This window comes from Sesamum indicum, linkage group LG11, assembly GCF_000512975.1.
Source record: "Sesamum indicum cultivar Zhongzhi No. 13 linkage group LG11, S_indicum_v1.0, whole genome shotgun sequence".
NCBI lineage: Eukaryota > Viridiplantae > Streptophyta > Magnoliopsida > Lamiales > Pedaliaceae > Sesamum > Sesamum indicum.
In genome coordinates, this window is record NC_026155.1 from 12,375,371 (window position 1) to 12,393,027 (window position 17,657).

Consider the following 17,657-nt stretch of genomic DNA (forward strand, 5'->3'; position numbering starts at 1 on the left):
AATTATGGAACAATTTAGGTTGAAATTACAAAATACAAGTCATTAGAGACAGTGGATTATATAAATTTTCAGTATATATATATATATATATATTACACAATTTATTAAGTTTATTTTATACCCTAGCAGAAATTATATAATAAATGAAAATTGATCGTCTAATCTGGATAAAATATTTTTTAAAAGGAAAAAACGCAAGCAACCCCCTTGTGATATCGCAAATGAGGAAATTACCTCCTTATGAAAAACAAACAACGATTTACCTCCTTATTTTTTTAAAATACAACAATTTACCTCCTATGATTTTTAAAATAAAGCAATTTACCCCTGTATAAGAAGGTAAATTGCTTTATTTTAAAAAGTACAGGACGATAAATTGCTAAATTTTTTTCATAGGGGGATAATGTGCTCATTTACTATATCACAGGGGATAAATTGCTATTCACCCTTTTCTAAAATAACATAGCCGTGGAATAGCTTGAAAGGATATATTAATTAATTAGGAATATCATAAATATTCATGATTATCACATTTCTAATATATATATATAAATATAATTTCATAATTAATTAATTTAGCATGTAATATTATATTAATTGTTTGAAAATGAAATTTATCAATCCCAAAAAAGCCGTGTCAGTCACTCAAATTAATGTCAAACCTTAATTACATATACAGATCAACCATCTTACCTACTTATTTAATTAAATATTATAATAATAACTAACACTTTGATCATCCCATCAAAAGTTCATAACTTAAATAAGAGTAATTAATCTGAATGCATGCTGGAGTCATCACTATAACAAATATATCATTCAATCTTGGCTAATTGGCATAATTAATAATAAACAGCTGTAACAAATATTTATCGATCACGATCGCGTAACAGTTGTTGACTGTGGTTCTGCAAGGGTGGCTAAAATATTTGTTATGGCTAAAAGTTATAGCAAATATTTTCATCATGGCTCATAGCTGTGGCAAATTATACTTTCACGGTGGAAAAGCTAGTTTGTGACATCAATTTTATTTAACCATGATTAATAATAGTTATTTACCATAATTTTTAGCCGTAGCCACTAATATTGTAGTCAATAGTAACTTTTTTCTAGTGAGTTATTTCTCTCTCTCTCTCTCTCTCTCTCTCTCTCTCTCGTATTTTTCATTGACACTCCTTGAAATTATGTTTAATTACACAAACTCCCATATCTTTACAAAATTATAAATACTCTTCTTATTCAATGGCAGAATTTTATACAAATACGTATATATATATATATATATATATATATATATATATAATTAAGTCTAACTTTAGGGGTGTCGATATAATTTTTTCTTCTTTTCCTTATAATTTTAGAGTAATTAACTATCGCCAACTTCAGCTACTCAAATTTTTGTTACTTATCTCCTTTTTTATTTCTTGGAATATCATTTTTTTTTGGGGGGGAAATTTAGATGTTATATTGAGAAAAATTGTTATTATTTTACCTTATTTTATTCTCTAGTTCGAAGTTTTTTTTCATTTAATTTTATCCCTTCATTTTGTTTTGTTTTTAAATTACATACATAATATATTAAATAATTAATAATTAAAAATATCAAAAAAATATTTTATCCCTTCATTAATCATTTCTATAAATATATCCAAAAAAATCTAAATTAATTGTTACTACTCCAACAAAATTAATCAATGCAAAAGTTGTTGAAAGTCAGCAACGTGGACTAATAGCGAATATATAAAACTAATTATTAGATAATTAAATGAAGAACAAATAAATCAGGACATTTATCTGAATTAATTAGTTATTAATATAAAAATCCTATAATTCAGATCAATAATTCACAAATATATAAAAATTAAAACGTGTAAACCTACATACATAATTTCTATACATTAATTTTTCCAAGCTCAAAAACTACATATATTAAAATTATAAAAAAAAAATCCATAATTAAAAATCCTTTTTTTATCACATTACACATTTCCTCTTGGTGGAGGCATTGAAGTGCCCCTCTTCAGCCGTTGTGAATAGCGATTCAACTTCCTCCCTCGCCACCGTCTCGAAGAACTCCAGCTCCCACAGTTTCCTCTTGCATGCGGCGGAGCGCCGTCGCTTCCTCGGTGCGGGCGGGCAGCTGAGGGTTGTGGGAATCATGTGCTGCGGGGATCTTGGGGTGTGGCACTCTTCTACTTCTCGACTTGTGCACCGCTCATCTGTGCTGATATCAGCATTTATCTTGATCACTGGCACTCTGATCTCAAGATCTGTGGACATGGTGATGTGGGGTTGGGGGGGTGGGGGTGGGGGTGGGAGATCAGATGTTTGCAGGAAATGGAGAAGAGGGTATGAGTTTCTACGTCAATATATGTATAGGTGGGGTGGGGGTGGGGGTGGGGGTGTTACAGAGGTAGAGAGGCGTGCAATGGAAGGTAATTGAGTGAGGAAAAGGAGGGTGTGGGAATTTCTTTATTCTTACACAACTGATCAACTTTTCTAACATGTCCACATCATGAAATGTTTGCATCTATTTCAGGGCTTTTCTTTCTTTTTCTCCTCAACTTTATGCTTCAGTTTTTCTCAAACATTAATATTGCATAATTAATTAGAAAAATAAATAAGTTATTTTTATTAAAAAAATAAATATGGTATTGGATTCACAATTTTATAATTTCATATATATATATATATATATATATATAAATTCTATTTAATTTCAAAATTAACGGCATTTCTAAAGTTAACGAAGGAATTAAAAAAAATTATATATATAACGGGCGTGATGGATAATTAAATAAAAATAATTGTAATCGGACTAAAAATTACAATTTGTAGATTTTTTTATATGTAACGTAATTTTATTGAAATTTATTTTGAAAGTGATCATTAAAAAACAGAGTACAAAAGAACAAGAAATTGCAAAACGCAAGTTTTTTGACATACTCAATCGTAGGGAAAAACGGACACTTAAAAGTACAAAAATATTGCATTCCTTATTCTGTTTCTTGGGTAAATTTTACAAATTTAAATGTATTATTATATCGTTAGTGTATTTGTTTTTTAGAAAAAAATTAATCATACAACAAATAGGGAAAATAATATTTCTGGTCCCATTCATTAAGAGCTTAGCACTTTTAGTCCCATAATTTACAAAAATTAGTACTTTTTGTCTATAATTTAATGTGTAGAGCACGTACCTAGCATGTGATCGTATGTTAAGTATTTTTGGTTGGAGGGAAAATTGGTTCGTTTTTCAGCTTGGGGCCATTTTTGGAGAAATTAGGGCAAAAAATATAGCGATTTCTCTATTCTCTCATAAAAATTGAATCATATACTTTCCATATTTCTATAAGTTGAAGTCACATAGAAGCAAAACAAAAAATCATGCCTACACAAGTGAATCAAGTAGGCCAAAGTGAAGCACTCATATGCTACTATTGCAAAAAGGGCCACTTTTTTCTCCAACCAAAAATACTTAACGGCAACGTACTAGGTAGGTGACTTACATCGTTAAATTATAGACGAAAAGGTGCATGAGGACCAAAAATATCAATTTTTGTAAGTTATGGACCTAAAAACCCGTAATGAATAAAACAAAAGTGATATTAACCTAATTTATGGGACCAATAAATATAAGAACGACTATCATATATATATATAATTAATTAATTGGTTGGATGTGATCTGAACTGATATAAGAATTCTTTGTTACTATCACATGAAATATATGGCTAAAATGTATTTATTGCAGCATAGTTTGATTTTGAGCAATAAATTCACAAGATTGTACACTTGAATATTTGCTACCAAATCTCAATTACTGCCTCTAAACATTTAGCTATAAGAAATATTGCAAATTTGCTTTCTTGCTTCATTAGAGCATTAATTCAATAAGATTTTCCAATATTTTTGTTTTTCGTATTTTCAGGACGGATAAAATTATAATTTTACAATATTTTATAGGGATTTTGGTATAATAATCCATAGGTGAACTTTTATTATAATTCACGAAAAGAAGCTATCCAAGTAAAAAATAAATTTTGAGCGCATGAGAATTTCTCGAACCACGTAAATCTTGTGTCTCACAATTATCTTATTTTCGTATTTTTCTATGTATGTTCATAACTTAACCAGCCCGACCAAACAAACACAAATAGATTCTTAAGCTGAATTAGGTAATTACGAAATCGTAATCAATTAGTTCGAGTATTTTCTTACAACATATTTTTTCTCTAATATTTCACTTAATATATAATGCAAAATCATGTATATGATGTATTCTTTTAAGTACATAAATGATGTGATTTTTTTATCTATATATACTGTTTATTAAAGGGGAGATCCATGTAACCATAACCGATAAAATGTGAATTATCTAAACTGCCCCTGATAATACTTATTTGTTTCTTCCACGATAAATCCTATTTTTTATTTAATTAATGATTTTTTTATTCATACACATTTAAAGTAAACTCATTTTATTAGTTCTAATAAATTTACTTATTTCAACTTTCTTTTTATTCAGTTAAAAAATTTAATAAAAAGTTAGTTACGCATATGGACAGAGTATTTTTTTTAATCATCAGTATCAAATTATAAAATAAAAAATAAAAATTTTTATTTAAATTAAAATATTGGAATTGTTAATTAAAATTTTGATAGATGTAATAAATAAATAAAAATCCATGTTTAATTGGTGAGGAGTGAGGTTGAAATTGGGGGGGGGGAACTGAAGTTAAGCGGCAGCATAGAAAAGCTAAAAGCGGCTACCAAACGGACCCCCCACCATCACCACATGACTCTATTTATGCAGCATGTGAATGTGATTGCTCTTTATATATATATATATATATTTGTTTTTTAATTTGGGATTTTTGGAAGAAAAAATAAGAATTAATGATTATGAGTTTAAAATATTTATATGGATTCATGTCGGTATTTTTTTAAAAGAATATTATTCTAGGGTATTTTCTTTACATCCTATTAATACAGTGAAATTAGAGGAAATCGCATTTTAATGCCTTCTTTAAAAAAAAAGTAAAAAGAAAAAGAGCGCGATTGGGATTTTAAGGTTTGGGTGAGTTTATAAATTATACATTATTCAGAATATTTTATTAGATATTTAAAAGTTTATAAAATTTTATAAAATGTTAGGTATTTATAGAAAACAAGCTTATAAAATTCAAAAGCAAAACTCTGAAGGACGAACATGGCGAATTTTTACTAAAGAGGCTGAGATTCTGTTGCTTATTCAGGCCTATTCTGGCAGATTTTTTGAATTTGTAATCCTAGTATGTACTCGTGCAATTGATGACTGACTTTCTTCAATCTAGTTGTTGGTGTCCGAGGCGATGAACGAGGAGCTCATTCGCCTAGAGGAGGTCAAGCAAGTTCCCCGATGGGGTAAAATCTGAGAAAGGTCATTTTGCCCCTGATAAGGCACAAAATTACAATTTTACCAGCAGGATCTGCACATTTTTTATCGGATCGGGTCATGACCCCACCCTTGCAACCCGAGACACGTGAAAGATGGCCATTGGACAAACCATACCCTCAGCTTTTCACTATAAATACTCCATAGTCAGTGCATTAATAGTACGTTCATTTTACCACTCTTTACTTTCTAGTCGCTTCGAAACTTCAGCTCGCAAGCAACCTGTTTTTACGACCTCAAAATCAAACATTGACTTAAGCATCGGAAGGTCTTAGTTGGGGACCACCCCAGCAAGCCTAACGATCTGCTTCCTTTTTTAGGGTCCAATCACTAGTTTGGGAGATATAGCGATCTTGAACCGCTTGTAGGGCCAGTTCGCTTGATCAAAGAGGTCGCGTGGATTTCGACTCGGATCACTCCCAATGAAATGCATCCACTAAAATCTCCAAGTCATGATGGCATATGTTTCTTATCTTCTTCCAACGTTCTTGGCATGTTGTCAGTAATGAAAGTACCAAATGTGTGCTTCAAATTCTTAATGAGGAAGTGCTTGAACCCTAACTTTAATGCTACTCAGATTATTCTTATACCAAAATTTGCGAACGCAGAGACAGCCATAGACTTTGGACCGATTAGCGTATATAATGTAGTTTATAATTGGCATCCAAGGCCACAGCTAATTGTGTCAAGCCTTTTCTAGCTAGTCTCATTTCTGAGTCTCAGTCGGCTTTCGTTCCTGGCCAACTTATCACTAATAATGTCCTTATCGCCCACGAATTAAATCACTATCCTACTCATAAGTATTGGGGTGCCAATGGACATGTTTTTGCTAAAGCTAGCTATTAGTAAAGCTTACAATCGAATGGAATGGTGTTTCCTTGAATGTGTGCTCCTCAGACTAGGTTTTTGCGCAAAATTTGTGGCTTTGTTTATGTTATGTGTTCCATTGTGTGTCATACTCCTTTATTCTAAATGGCTCGCGTTTTGGTTTTTTGAAGCCAAAAATGGGTCTCCATCAAAGGATCCTCTTTCCCCATATTTGTTCTTGTTTTGTGCAGAAACATTTTACAATTTGGTGAATGAGAAGGAGTGGGGTGGTGCTCTCCAAGGCGTGGTTGTTTTTCAGAATGACCCTCACATTTGGCACTTACTGTTCGCCCATGACACGCTTATTTCTTGCCAAGCAACGAAGGAGGCTTTAGAGTGTGTTTGGTCTATCTTGTGCCGCCTTGAGGGGGCTTCAAGTCTTGTGATCAATGTGGGGAGATCAGCCTTGGTTTTTAGTGAAAACACGCTCCAACTGCCTGGCATCCTTGGGGTCCCAACCCTGGCAAAGCATGAGAAATATCTTGGTCTACCGTTGGTGGTTAAAATATCTAAGCGGGCAGTTTTTAATGGCCTAAAGGAGAGAATTTGGAAAAAAATACAAAGTTGGTCATCTAAGCGGCTTCCACAAGTTGGTTAGGTTGTGATTATCAAAGCGGTGCTCCACGCCATCCTAACCTACGCCATGAGTTGCTACAAGATTCCCGATGTCATGATGCCAAGACTGAGAGTATGTTGGTTGCACTCCTTTGGCACCAAGAAGGGGATAAGAAAATTCATTAGCTCTCTTGGAAGAAAGTGTGCCAAGGAAAATGGGATGGGGGCTTAGGCATTCGCAACTTGAAGGAGTTCAATACGGCGCTGTTGTGAAAACAAATTTGGCGAATCTTGGCAAATCCAAACTGCTTCTTGCACCACTTGTTTAAACAACGATGTTTTCATGAAGAACGGGTCTTTACTACAGAGGGTAGGGCCAAATCTCCTTTGCTTGGCAATCAACCCTCTCGAACAAGCCACTTCTATAGGCAAGCACACTTTGGAGCATCAAAGACGGCAGGGCTATTTGCATTGCCTTGGATCTTTGGCTTCCAAGGCCATCTACATTTAGAATGGTTCTCCATGTGCATACTTTTCCACTAGATGCCACCGTTGACATGTTGCTCTTCCCAAGTGCCTCTTCCTAGGACGTTTCATGTGTTTGAGGGGAGTTTAGGGATATTGATGTCGAGTGGATTTTGCTCACAAAAATTCACGAAGGGGCAGTGGACCATTGGTGCTGGCACTTCGACGTGAAGGGTCATTTCTTCATTCAATCGACGTGAAGGGTCATTTCTTCATTCAAAGTGCTTATCACTTGGCGTTACATCTTCGACCACCTCCGATTCTAGTTCCCAAGACTTATTCATGGCACAACAGGGCTAAGGTACTACCGAAGGTGCTTCTATTTGCATGAAGGTACTGTCAGTCAGCTCTTTCAACATAAGACAACCTTCCGTGCAAACGGGTTGAGGTGGGTGGAGTGTGTGCTATGTGTGGAAGCATCAAATGAGGCCTTGAGCATATATTGTTGTTCATTATTTGTTCTCTCGGTTGGTGTGGTCCTTGTCCCATCTCTCATGGTTGTGGATGTCTCGGAAGGAACTTAACATGGAGGATTAGATGCAACGAGCGTCAAAGGAGCTAGATCGATCCTCACGTTGTGTTGGTCGTTGTGGACTAAGTGAAATAAATGCCTCTACTAAGGTAAAGGGGTAGACGCTCAGTCCCTCATTTCTCAGGTGGTTAGGCTGCTAAGTTCGACTTGCGTTGAGTCTAGTACGGTTTAGGCTTACTCTTTCAACTGTATGAACTATTTTTTCCTATTTGGCTGTGATGATATATAATTCAGCTCTCGAAAAAAAAAAATCTAAAACAAAGCGTTGAGAGCTTTTTTAAGGTTCTTCATATCAAATACGGATGTTTTCAGTTTATTTTTGAATTTTTAACAATCTCCCCTCATTTCAATTTTATCAAATATAAAATATTCATCAGTGTACTCATCCCACATTAGATGAACTTAATCGTGTTCCAGTCAGGTGCGAAAGAGTTAAACCCCTCCCAACAAGTGTGACTTTGATATTTCGACAGTTAAATCCCTTACAATAAGTATGATTTTAAGATTTCGAGAGTTAAACCCCTTTAAACAAGTGTGACTCTAAAGTTTGGAATCTTGATCATTGACAAGAATTCATCCGCCTTAAGATGCAGCACACTTACCACTGGACCAATGACTTATTGGTTAAACACCATCCTAAAATATGATTGTAAGTAAGATCTTCCAACTCATCCATTCTATTAAATAAATAAATAATAAAAAAGAAAAAATAATAACAATCCAAATTGTTTGGTCGGTGTTTGGATGACATTTGATTTGAAAACCTAAAAAGAAATTAGTGAGTGGGATGAAATTTGGCATTTTTGTCAATATTTGAAAATAATTCACAAGATTCATCATCCACACACACACACATTATATATCAAAACAATAGAGGTTGTAGACTATTCCTTTCACTCAAAAAAAGATGTGGAAATATGCAATTTTTTTGGGATAATAGGGACTAAAATGTCATTTAAACACAATAATTATATACCCCTTAAAGAAAATATTGCAAGAATTATAAATGTGATATTAAAATAACTAGAGGATAAGGATATATATATATATATATAATATTACTGGCTAAAATATATTAAAAAAAACATTGGATTCCTTTCCTACATATTGATGAGGAATAGTTCAATATTATATACATGAGATGCCATCCAATCACATCTTATCCATTTACATTAAAGTATTATATATATAAATATATATATATAAGTTGAAATTTTTTGTTAAGAATAATTGTTCATATATAATAGTATGTCACCATTTATTTTTAGCAATATTTTGCATAAATTGGTTGGATTGCTTATAACTTTTGATTTAAATTAATTTAATTTAAATAGTTCAAAACCATGTCCAAAAATATTCTTTCCATAATTTTAATAAAAAATAATAAGCAACTATTCTTAATTATTACCAAAAAAAAAAAAAAATTCCCCCTACATTGTAAATATCTATAGTTTAAAAATCATAATAAATTAATCTCGTTTACCACAGTATAATATATAAATTATTTTAATAATGAATTTTTCTATATTATAAAGAAAAATAAAGATAGTAGAGAGTATCAAAATTAATCCTAAAAATATAATAATCTGACAACCAAATATGAAATAGAAATCAATTGGTTCAAATAGAGACAAAAATATATTGTAGAAATTTATGCAAATTTTTTCTATGATATATTCCTTATTTTTTTTTTAATTTTTAATATCTAATGGTAAAATTATCATTACATAAAAAGATAACAGAAATATTAAATAAAAATACGAATTGGGTATCAGATTGATATTAATAATAAAATTTCGGTACTAACGAAATTCTTTGTAATTACTAAAGGTACCAAAGTGATATTAATTGCCAAATTCGTGTACTAATTGAGTAATTTATAATTACTCAAATACCAAAGTGATATTAATGTCAAAATTTAAATACCAAAATAAAATTTACTTGGTCGATAAGATTGAATAACCGAAATGGTATAGTCTAGTAGCTATGTTCACTGTGTAGAATGGGGCCCGGTACAAGAGGTCACGCCCGACTAAAATTACTATTTTGCCACAATAACTTGTCACACTAATTAAAATTTATCTTAATTAATTAAGTAGACGATTTATAATTTATTCCAAATTTTTTATTATTTATTTAATTAAAACTAATTCTATTTACATATTTAATTAAATACTCAAAGTAAATGGGACCGTAAAGTATAGCAGGGAGACAAGGAGGTGCATAGGATACCAAGATAAGCGTATGATAGAACTTAAGAGATACCAAATGAATCTTTTCACGTGAATCTGTCCCCTCCTAATCTCATTTTCTTTTTCCAATTTTTTTACATTATCCTAAATTTATAATCTCAAACTTAAATTATGGTGCAAAAATAAAATAAAATTATAAAATTATTTCCTTTTTATATATAAATTAAGGTTTAGTAATGTCATATAATTATTTTATAATTTATTTTCAATATTTCGAGAAAAATATAAAAAATAATATTTTTAACATAATGTGAAAATTTTGTGTTTATGGATGACAGATGGGACGAGTAGAGCGAGACCTGCCCTAAACCCAGCGGACTACTACGGACTAGACCAGGTCAAAATTATCATATCCGGATTTGAAAATGGATTTTAATTTTAGTTGTTGTGGACCCGACCTAATATTCCTGCATAAACGTATTTAATTAATTTATTTATTATTTAATTTGAGACATTTATTTTGGAATAAATTGTATTTTCGAGTTTTGCCGGTAACAAAATCCACTAAGTCCACGTTGGGACAAGGGAAAATTTTAGACCGGATGTGTCTAAAAACAAATTTGACCGTTAAGTCCCGAATCTGACTACACTTAAGTTGAACCCGTGAGGAATCCAACAGAATCAATTTCAAACTCGTCCTGTTATTATTTCTACCTACATTGCTCGATACACGAGGAAAAAAGTTACTATTAGCTGCAATATTAGTGATTATGAGGAAAAATCATAGTAAATTATTATTATTAATTACGGTTAAATAAAATCAACACAAAAAACTAGCTTTTTTCATTATGAAAAAAATATTTGTCATATCTTTTAGCCATCCTGCAAAAACTATGGTCAAGAATCATTGCGTAGCCGTGGTCAATAATTATTTGCTAAAGCTATTTGTTATTAACCATGGTAAATGTTATAATTCTTCTAGTGATAGTGGTACAATTGCATAATGTAGTGGGCAAAAATTGTGGGATACTATACCGCACCCTCTTGAGGTTTGGTGTAATTATATGTAGATCCTATGTGATTTAAAAAATTACTTTTAGGTACCCCTGTTATTTGTTTTCATCTAACAAATAGATCCATCAGTTAGTAAAAGTTTGTCGTATCCGTATTATAGATCGAATAAATCTTCTTATAACCAAACAAACCTTATAAGAGTGAAGTTATACCTCCTCACATGCATTGGCATATGAAGATATATAAAGATAATTTGGTTAGAAAAATATTTATTTGCCTTGTAATAAGTCAATAATAAATCAATTACGGTAAATATATTTTTAATTTTTTTTTTTTTACTAATATCAATAAAATTTGTCAAATTTGATTAATAAGTGTATCAATTTACTAGATGTAATTTTTCAAATCATAAAAAAGTTATATGAAACTACAACAAATTTTAAAGAAGAATGGTGTAATTATCTTAGGGATGATTACATTCCCTTTCCCTGAGGTTTAGTGTAACTACACTTTCTCCGTTGTGTTTTGAAAAATTACATTTAGTACCCCTGAAGTCTATTTTCATCTAACAAGTAAGTCACTCTGTCAGTTAAAATTCACCGAATTAGCTGATATTAACAGAAATAAAGGATAAAAATTCATATTCATCATCGATTGACTCATTACGAATTTATTGTAGGTCAAATATACCTTTTCACGACCAAATTATTCTTATACATTTTGCACGTTAATGCATGTACGAAGGTATATCTTCACCGTTACAAAAGTAGTGTAGTTAGAAAAAAAAATAGCTTGATCTGCAATAAGTCAATCGAGTGTAAATATCAATTCTCATTAATATTTTTTTTGTTAATATCAATAAATTCAATCAATTTCGACCAACAAATGACCTTATTTATCAACCGAAACAAATCTCAAGAGTATTATATATAATTTTTTAAATTATAAAATATATTACGTGTAATTGCACAAAATCCCGTAATTACCCTTATATTTATATTATATTATAATGGAAAACGATGAAGCAATATAATGGTGAAATTGATGCAGAATTTACTTTTTTACAGGGATGCAAATGATGTGCAATGATTGTCTCTGCTGTGCGAATGTTTTGTTCTCCGTCCCACCCTCGGTAACTGTAACTTGTAACTGGATTTTATTACCTGACAACTTCGTACCTGTACTGTCCATTTTTTTACCTTTATTCCTCCTCAACGTGGTTTATAAGGAATCACCGTCTGTCACTGAAAAGAAATAAACGATTGTTGAAGAATATTTGCATTTTTACCACAACTCTCTTTATCATATTCTAATTCTGCCCCTAATCCTAAAGACAGATACGATGTCGAGCTCGTTGGTCGGATTATATTTTCGATTGTCATGATTACGAATTCTCCCTCGTTGTTTGAAAATTTATAAGTATCTTTTTGATGTTTGTGGGAATTATGTGATCTTTCGATGGAAGTATGAATTGTCAACTTTGTTCTTACTGTATTTTTTTTTTTAAAATTAAAAATTTATAAAAAAAATCGAAAAAAATTATCTCCTTAGTCCAAAAAAAATTTAAAAAATAAATAAAATTATGACTTTTAATTTACAAGGGCATTTTGATCAATTCACCATAAAAATGGATGGAGACCTACCAAATTGAGCTAACTGTTAGACATACGTTAAAATTAGGGGTATTAGTAATTTTTCAAATAATGAGGGGATATTTATAATTATGCGAAATTTCGGGGGAGGTCGTTGTGATTTACCCTTTATTTTATTTATATGTACGTCTCTTGTGTATAATTTTCTTTAAAATAAAATATAGGACAAATTACAATCAAATCTCCTAAAATTTTATTTGAAAAATTACAAATACCTCTCTCATTGTTATGTCCGTCTAGCAAAGAGCTGTATCTATTAGATTTTCATTCAATTTTTATTGTAAACTAGCGAAGGCCCCAAAATATATATTGTTATCTCTATACACGTAATATATATATATATATTAAATAAAATAAAAAAAATTACAATATGATTTGAAATAAAAAATCGGGTAGGATGGTGGATGCCTGTGGTTAGCAATATTGGCCAACAAAATAGGCATTAGTCAACATGGATAATGAGCTTGGTTGGTAGGCTGTCTTAAAACACTTTCATAAGAAGGTCACCAGTGTTTAAATTTCATTCAAAAATAAATATTTTTTATTATTATTAATAATTATGGCTATATATATATATATATATTTGGACAGATATCAATTAATCATAATTTTATTATAACTATTAATCATTAACCGATGCCAACTTATTGCATGCGATATATAATGACTAGATACGGATACAGGGATACGAACATACTAGAACACAATAACCCGCATATTCGCTAAAATTTAAGGATATGATGCGATTTTGATAGGAAAAAATACAATTTGCCCTCCTCTGATATGAAAAATAAACAAAAAAAAAAATCTAAAGCATTGATTGGGGGTAATTCGATTTATGTTTCAGAACACTGAGGAGTAATTTACTGATTCTTTTTTTGCAGATTTTTTTTTGCTTATTTTACGTGTCACGGAAAGGTAAATTGCATTTAATCCGATTTTGATACGGCTGGTTATTTTACAATAATATTTTTTTGACTTATGTGACTATTTATGTTATATAGTAGACAAATAAACACATTATATGATAAATTTATGAAATTATTAATTTAAATTATGGAAGAAACTTAAATTTTTTTTATCGAAAAATGTAAAGAGAGAAAAGAAAATTAAATACTATCATTAGCAATTTTAATTTGTATATTTCAAAATATATTAAGAAATAATTATATTGAGTTTGAAAGCACGTTTTGTCTAATATCATTATGGTAGGAGGGTGATGGACATCATTATCTACTCTCGTGGATTTGAAATTGGACACCATCTTCCCATTATCAACATTAAATCTTGCCAACTTTCAAATATATATATATATAAGATTAATTATATTTTGACCCCTCTAAAAAGTAAAATTATATTTTTCTTAAAAAAATAATTTTAAAAATTATACTTACATCCTTTCGAAATTTTTTTATTTACACCTGACACCCTTTCGTTAGGGTTTGGATAGAAAATGCAAACGCTAACAAAACCAATTATATAAAATTTTGATTTGGCCGCTCATTTAATATTTTCATATATATTTGTGTACTTATAAGGAGATAAATGTAATATATATATATAGAGTGATGTTAATATCATTACAACTTTTCTTTTATAAGTATAAAATTATTAAATGAGAGGTGAAATTAATACTTTATTTTTTTGCTAACGTTGGTATTTTTTGTATCTAACAAAAAGATTTCAAGTGGAAACAATAAATTTTCGGGGTAAATATAATTTTGGAATTTCTCTAATTTTATATTTTTAAAAAAGGTTTACATGTAATTAACCCATCTATATATATATATCATATGCTTTTTCAAATATTGCAACAATTGAATAATATATACACAAATAGTCTTGGAACTATACTAATAAATCTTCTCTTATGTCCTAATGTATACTGATGTGGGGTTACCTCAAGGTATTAAAAGTTTACACAACTCTTCCAACTCTTTTATTAATTTCAAAAAGGGCCAAGATTCTCATGTTTTATTTTCAGGTCGTAACGATCCGACCCAGATACAATTTAAACCTGAATATATATGGAGTCATAAGATCATTTCTGGGTTAATGGTTCAGTAAAAAATCGTACAAATCGAAAAATCTGTAAATACTAGTCCTTTGTGCTTCCAATGCAACTTTTTTTTACTTTATATTCTCTTACAACCGTCATACCTCCGCCTTTTACGACTATACTAATTTAAGTATGAAAAGCCATAATCAGAAGCGATTCTGTGTAGTTCTTACGATTTCTTACCTTACAGATCACGTAATTTTTTAAATTTCACGTATACCTATGTATATTTGGATCTTTTGCAATTTGGAATAGAGTCAAGTGGATATTAGCTAATGATGAGGAGAGGAACACACATTTGGAGGAAGACAATAAAAGGGAGAAGGAGCAACCAAAGAGGTACTCCTCAGCTTTGGCATATTTGGACAAGTATTTAATGCACTTTTACCGTACTGTCATATATATATATTTTTTTTTTTAAGACGTGTGTCGGAAAATTTGAATGATTTTTTAATTAATTTCAACACAAGTCGTGCTTGTGCCTCCAGGTTATAAGTCACTGGTTAGGAAAGCATATTCCACGCATGTGCATGATTTAAATTTTTATTTAGTTAAATAATTAATCAACATAGTGAAATAAATTGATTTTAAATATGTATGAACAAAGCATTACTAATAGAACTAACTACTTTACTTTATGTTAAAAAAGATCAATGAAATAAGGGTATTTTAGAAAAGGGATAATGATATTTTCCTCCCCTAAGGTTTGGTGTAATTACACGTAAACTCTCCATAATCTGAAAAATTACATCTAGCACTACTGATATTTGTTTCCGTCTGATAAATAAGTTCCTTTGTTCGTCAAAATTCACCGAATTTGCTGATATTAAAAAAAATTATATTTACATCCAATTGACTTTTTATGTATTTATTGCAGGTCCAATAAATATTTTCTCGACCAAATTATCCTCATACGTCTCACGCGTTAATGCATTTGAGGGAGTATATTTTCACCGGTATAGGATAATATAGTTGAAAAAAAAATTATTTAACCCACAATAAATCAGTAATAAGTCAATCGAAGGTAAATATCAATTTTTATTCAACTTTTTTTTTTATTAATATCAACGAATTTGATGAATTTTGACTGACAGGAAACTTATTCGTCAAATAAAAGCAAATTTCAAGAGTGTTAGATGTAATTTTTCAAACCACGTTTAATCCATGTATAATTACCAAACCTCATAGAAAGAGAGGAGAGTGTAATTATCTCTATAAAAAATTCACATTTTGTCTGCCGAAATAGTTAGTCTAAGGCTTGGAACTTACTAAACAGTCCTCATACTAAAATTAAACACTACTTCCGACAGCCCTTCATAATTGAGCCAACATGTACTTGTGGGAATTAGAAGTTAGGTTGGATGGCTAATTCTCGTGAAAATATTTGATTCAACCACAACTCGTTGATATATTATCCAATTTGATTACGATAAGATTTTGAATAGATCCTATTGAATTAAACGTATGAGCAAGCTATTGCCAACTCATAATATATATACATATATAAATGATTTTTTTTTCTTAGTTAAATATAAAGAAATAATAATTTAATTATTAAATCACAATGCTGACGACAAAATAAATAAATAATATGCCATCAGTATTTGGTTGGGTTGACATCACCCGCCACCAAATGTTGTAATCGAAGAAATAAAGTAAATATGATGTGTGAAATATAGTCCAAAATGCAAACGGGTAAAATGTCTTAATCTTTTCGGTCGACAATTACAACTGTGTGTCTTTTCGGATTATTTGAATGTTGAAAAAGAACATATCTTTTCACCAACCAATCAAAATCAGCAGATTTGACCATTTATCAACACATTTCATTACAAATATGACGTGAACTTCAGACAAACTTCAAGAACTTGAGGTGAAGCTTAAAAAGGGATAATTACATCATAATGACCTTTGTCCGGTATGTCGACATGGCTGTTCTTGTCGACTCAATTGGTAAGAATAGATCTATTAATTTTCTTTGTCGAAAATTGCATTGATAAATAATTTGTAAATATTTTTATGAACAATTTATGGTGCCTTTAGGGTCGGCAATAGAGCAGATTTGAGGTAGACTCAAGATCCATCCTACTTTGTTTTGAAAAAAACCCAAAACTAGACCCATCCCAAATTACAATCCACCCCTCTCAAATGATTATATTCGGTTCCAAGTCCAAGTCCAAGTCCTAGTTCAGGTACGGGTGGGTCTGCAACAAAACTCGAGATCAGACCCCGACCCAAAGAGGTTTACAAATATTTAAGTCAAACTCGCCTCAAGACCTATTTAACCGGATAGCCTAGTTCACCCGACCCCATTGCCATGCATATAGGCCCTGACATGTGGTAGTGATCGGAACAATTCACCCAAACTCTTCAACACCGCAATTAAAAGAAAAAAGATTATGTCAATACTTCATCTATGACCAGTTTTATTTAATTTTAGGATAAATTACAACGACCTACCATGAGATTTGGTATAATTACAAATACTCCTTATTATTTGAAAAATTATAAATACTCTCCTGATATTTGATGAAATTATGTAATCATTGGATTGAAGTATGGAATTGTCAACTTTGCCCTTATTATATTTTTTTATTTTTTAAAAAAATTAAAACTTACAAAAAATCGAAAGGAATGGAAGGAAAAAATTTAAAAATTATAAAAAAAATTATCCACTTAGTCCATAAAAAAATTAATAAAATTATAACTTTTAATCCACAAAGGCATTTTGATCAATTCACCATAAAAATAAATAAAAACCTAACAAATTAACTAATTGTTAGACGATCGCTAAAATCTGGGGAATATTAGTAATTTTCCAAAT

General features: G+C 30.6%; 1 protein-coding gene across 1 annotated transcript; it reads right to left on the reverse strand.

Annotated features, from left to right (window-relative positions):
• LOC105174165 (cyclin-dependent protein kinase inhibitor SMR2-like) lies at positions 1,804-2,299 on the reverse strand. Its single transcript, XM_011096170.2, has one exon. It carries the CDS (start codon positions 2,278-2,280, stop codon positions 1,975-1,977), a length of 306 nt encoding a protein of 101 aa, XP_011094472.1. The 5' UTR covers positions 2,281-2,299; the 3' UTR covers positions 1,804-1,974.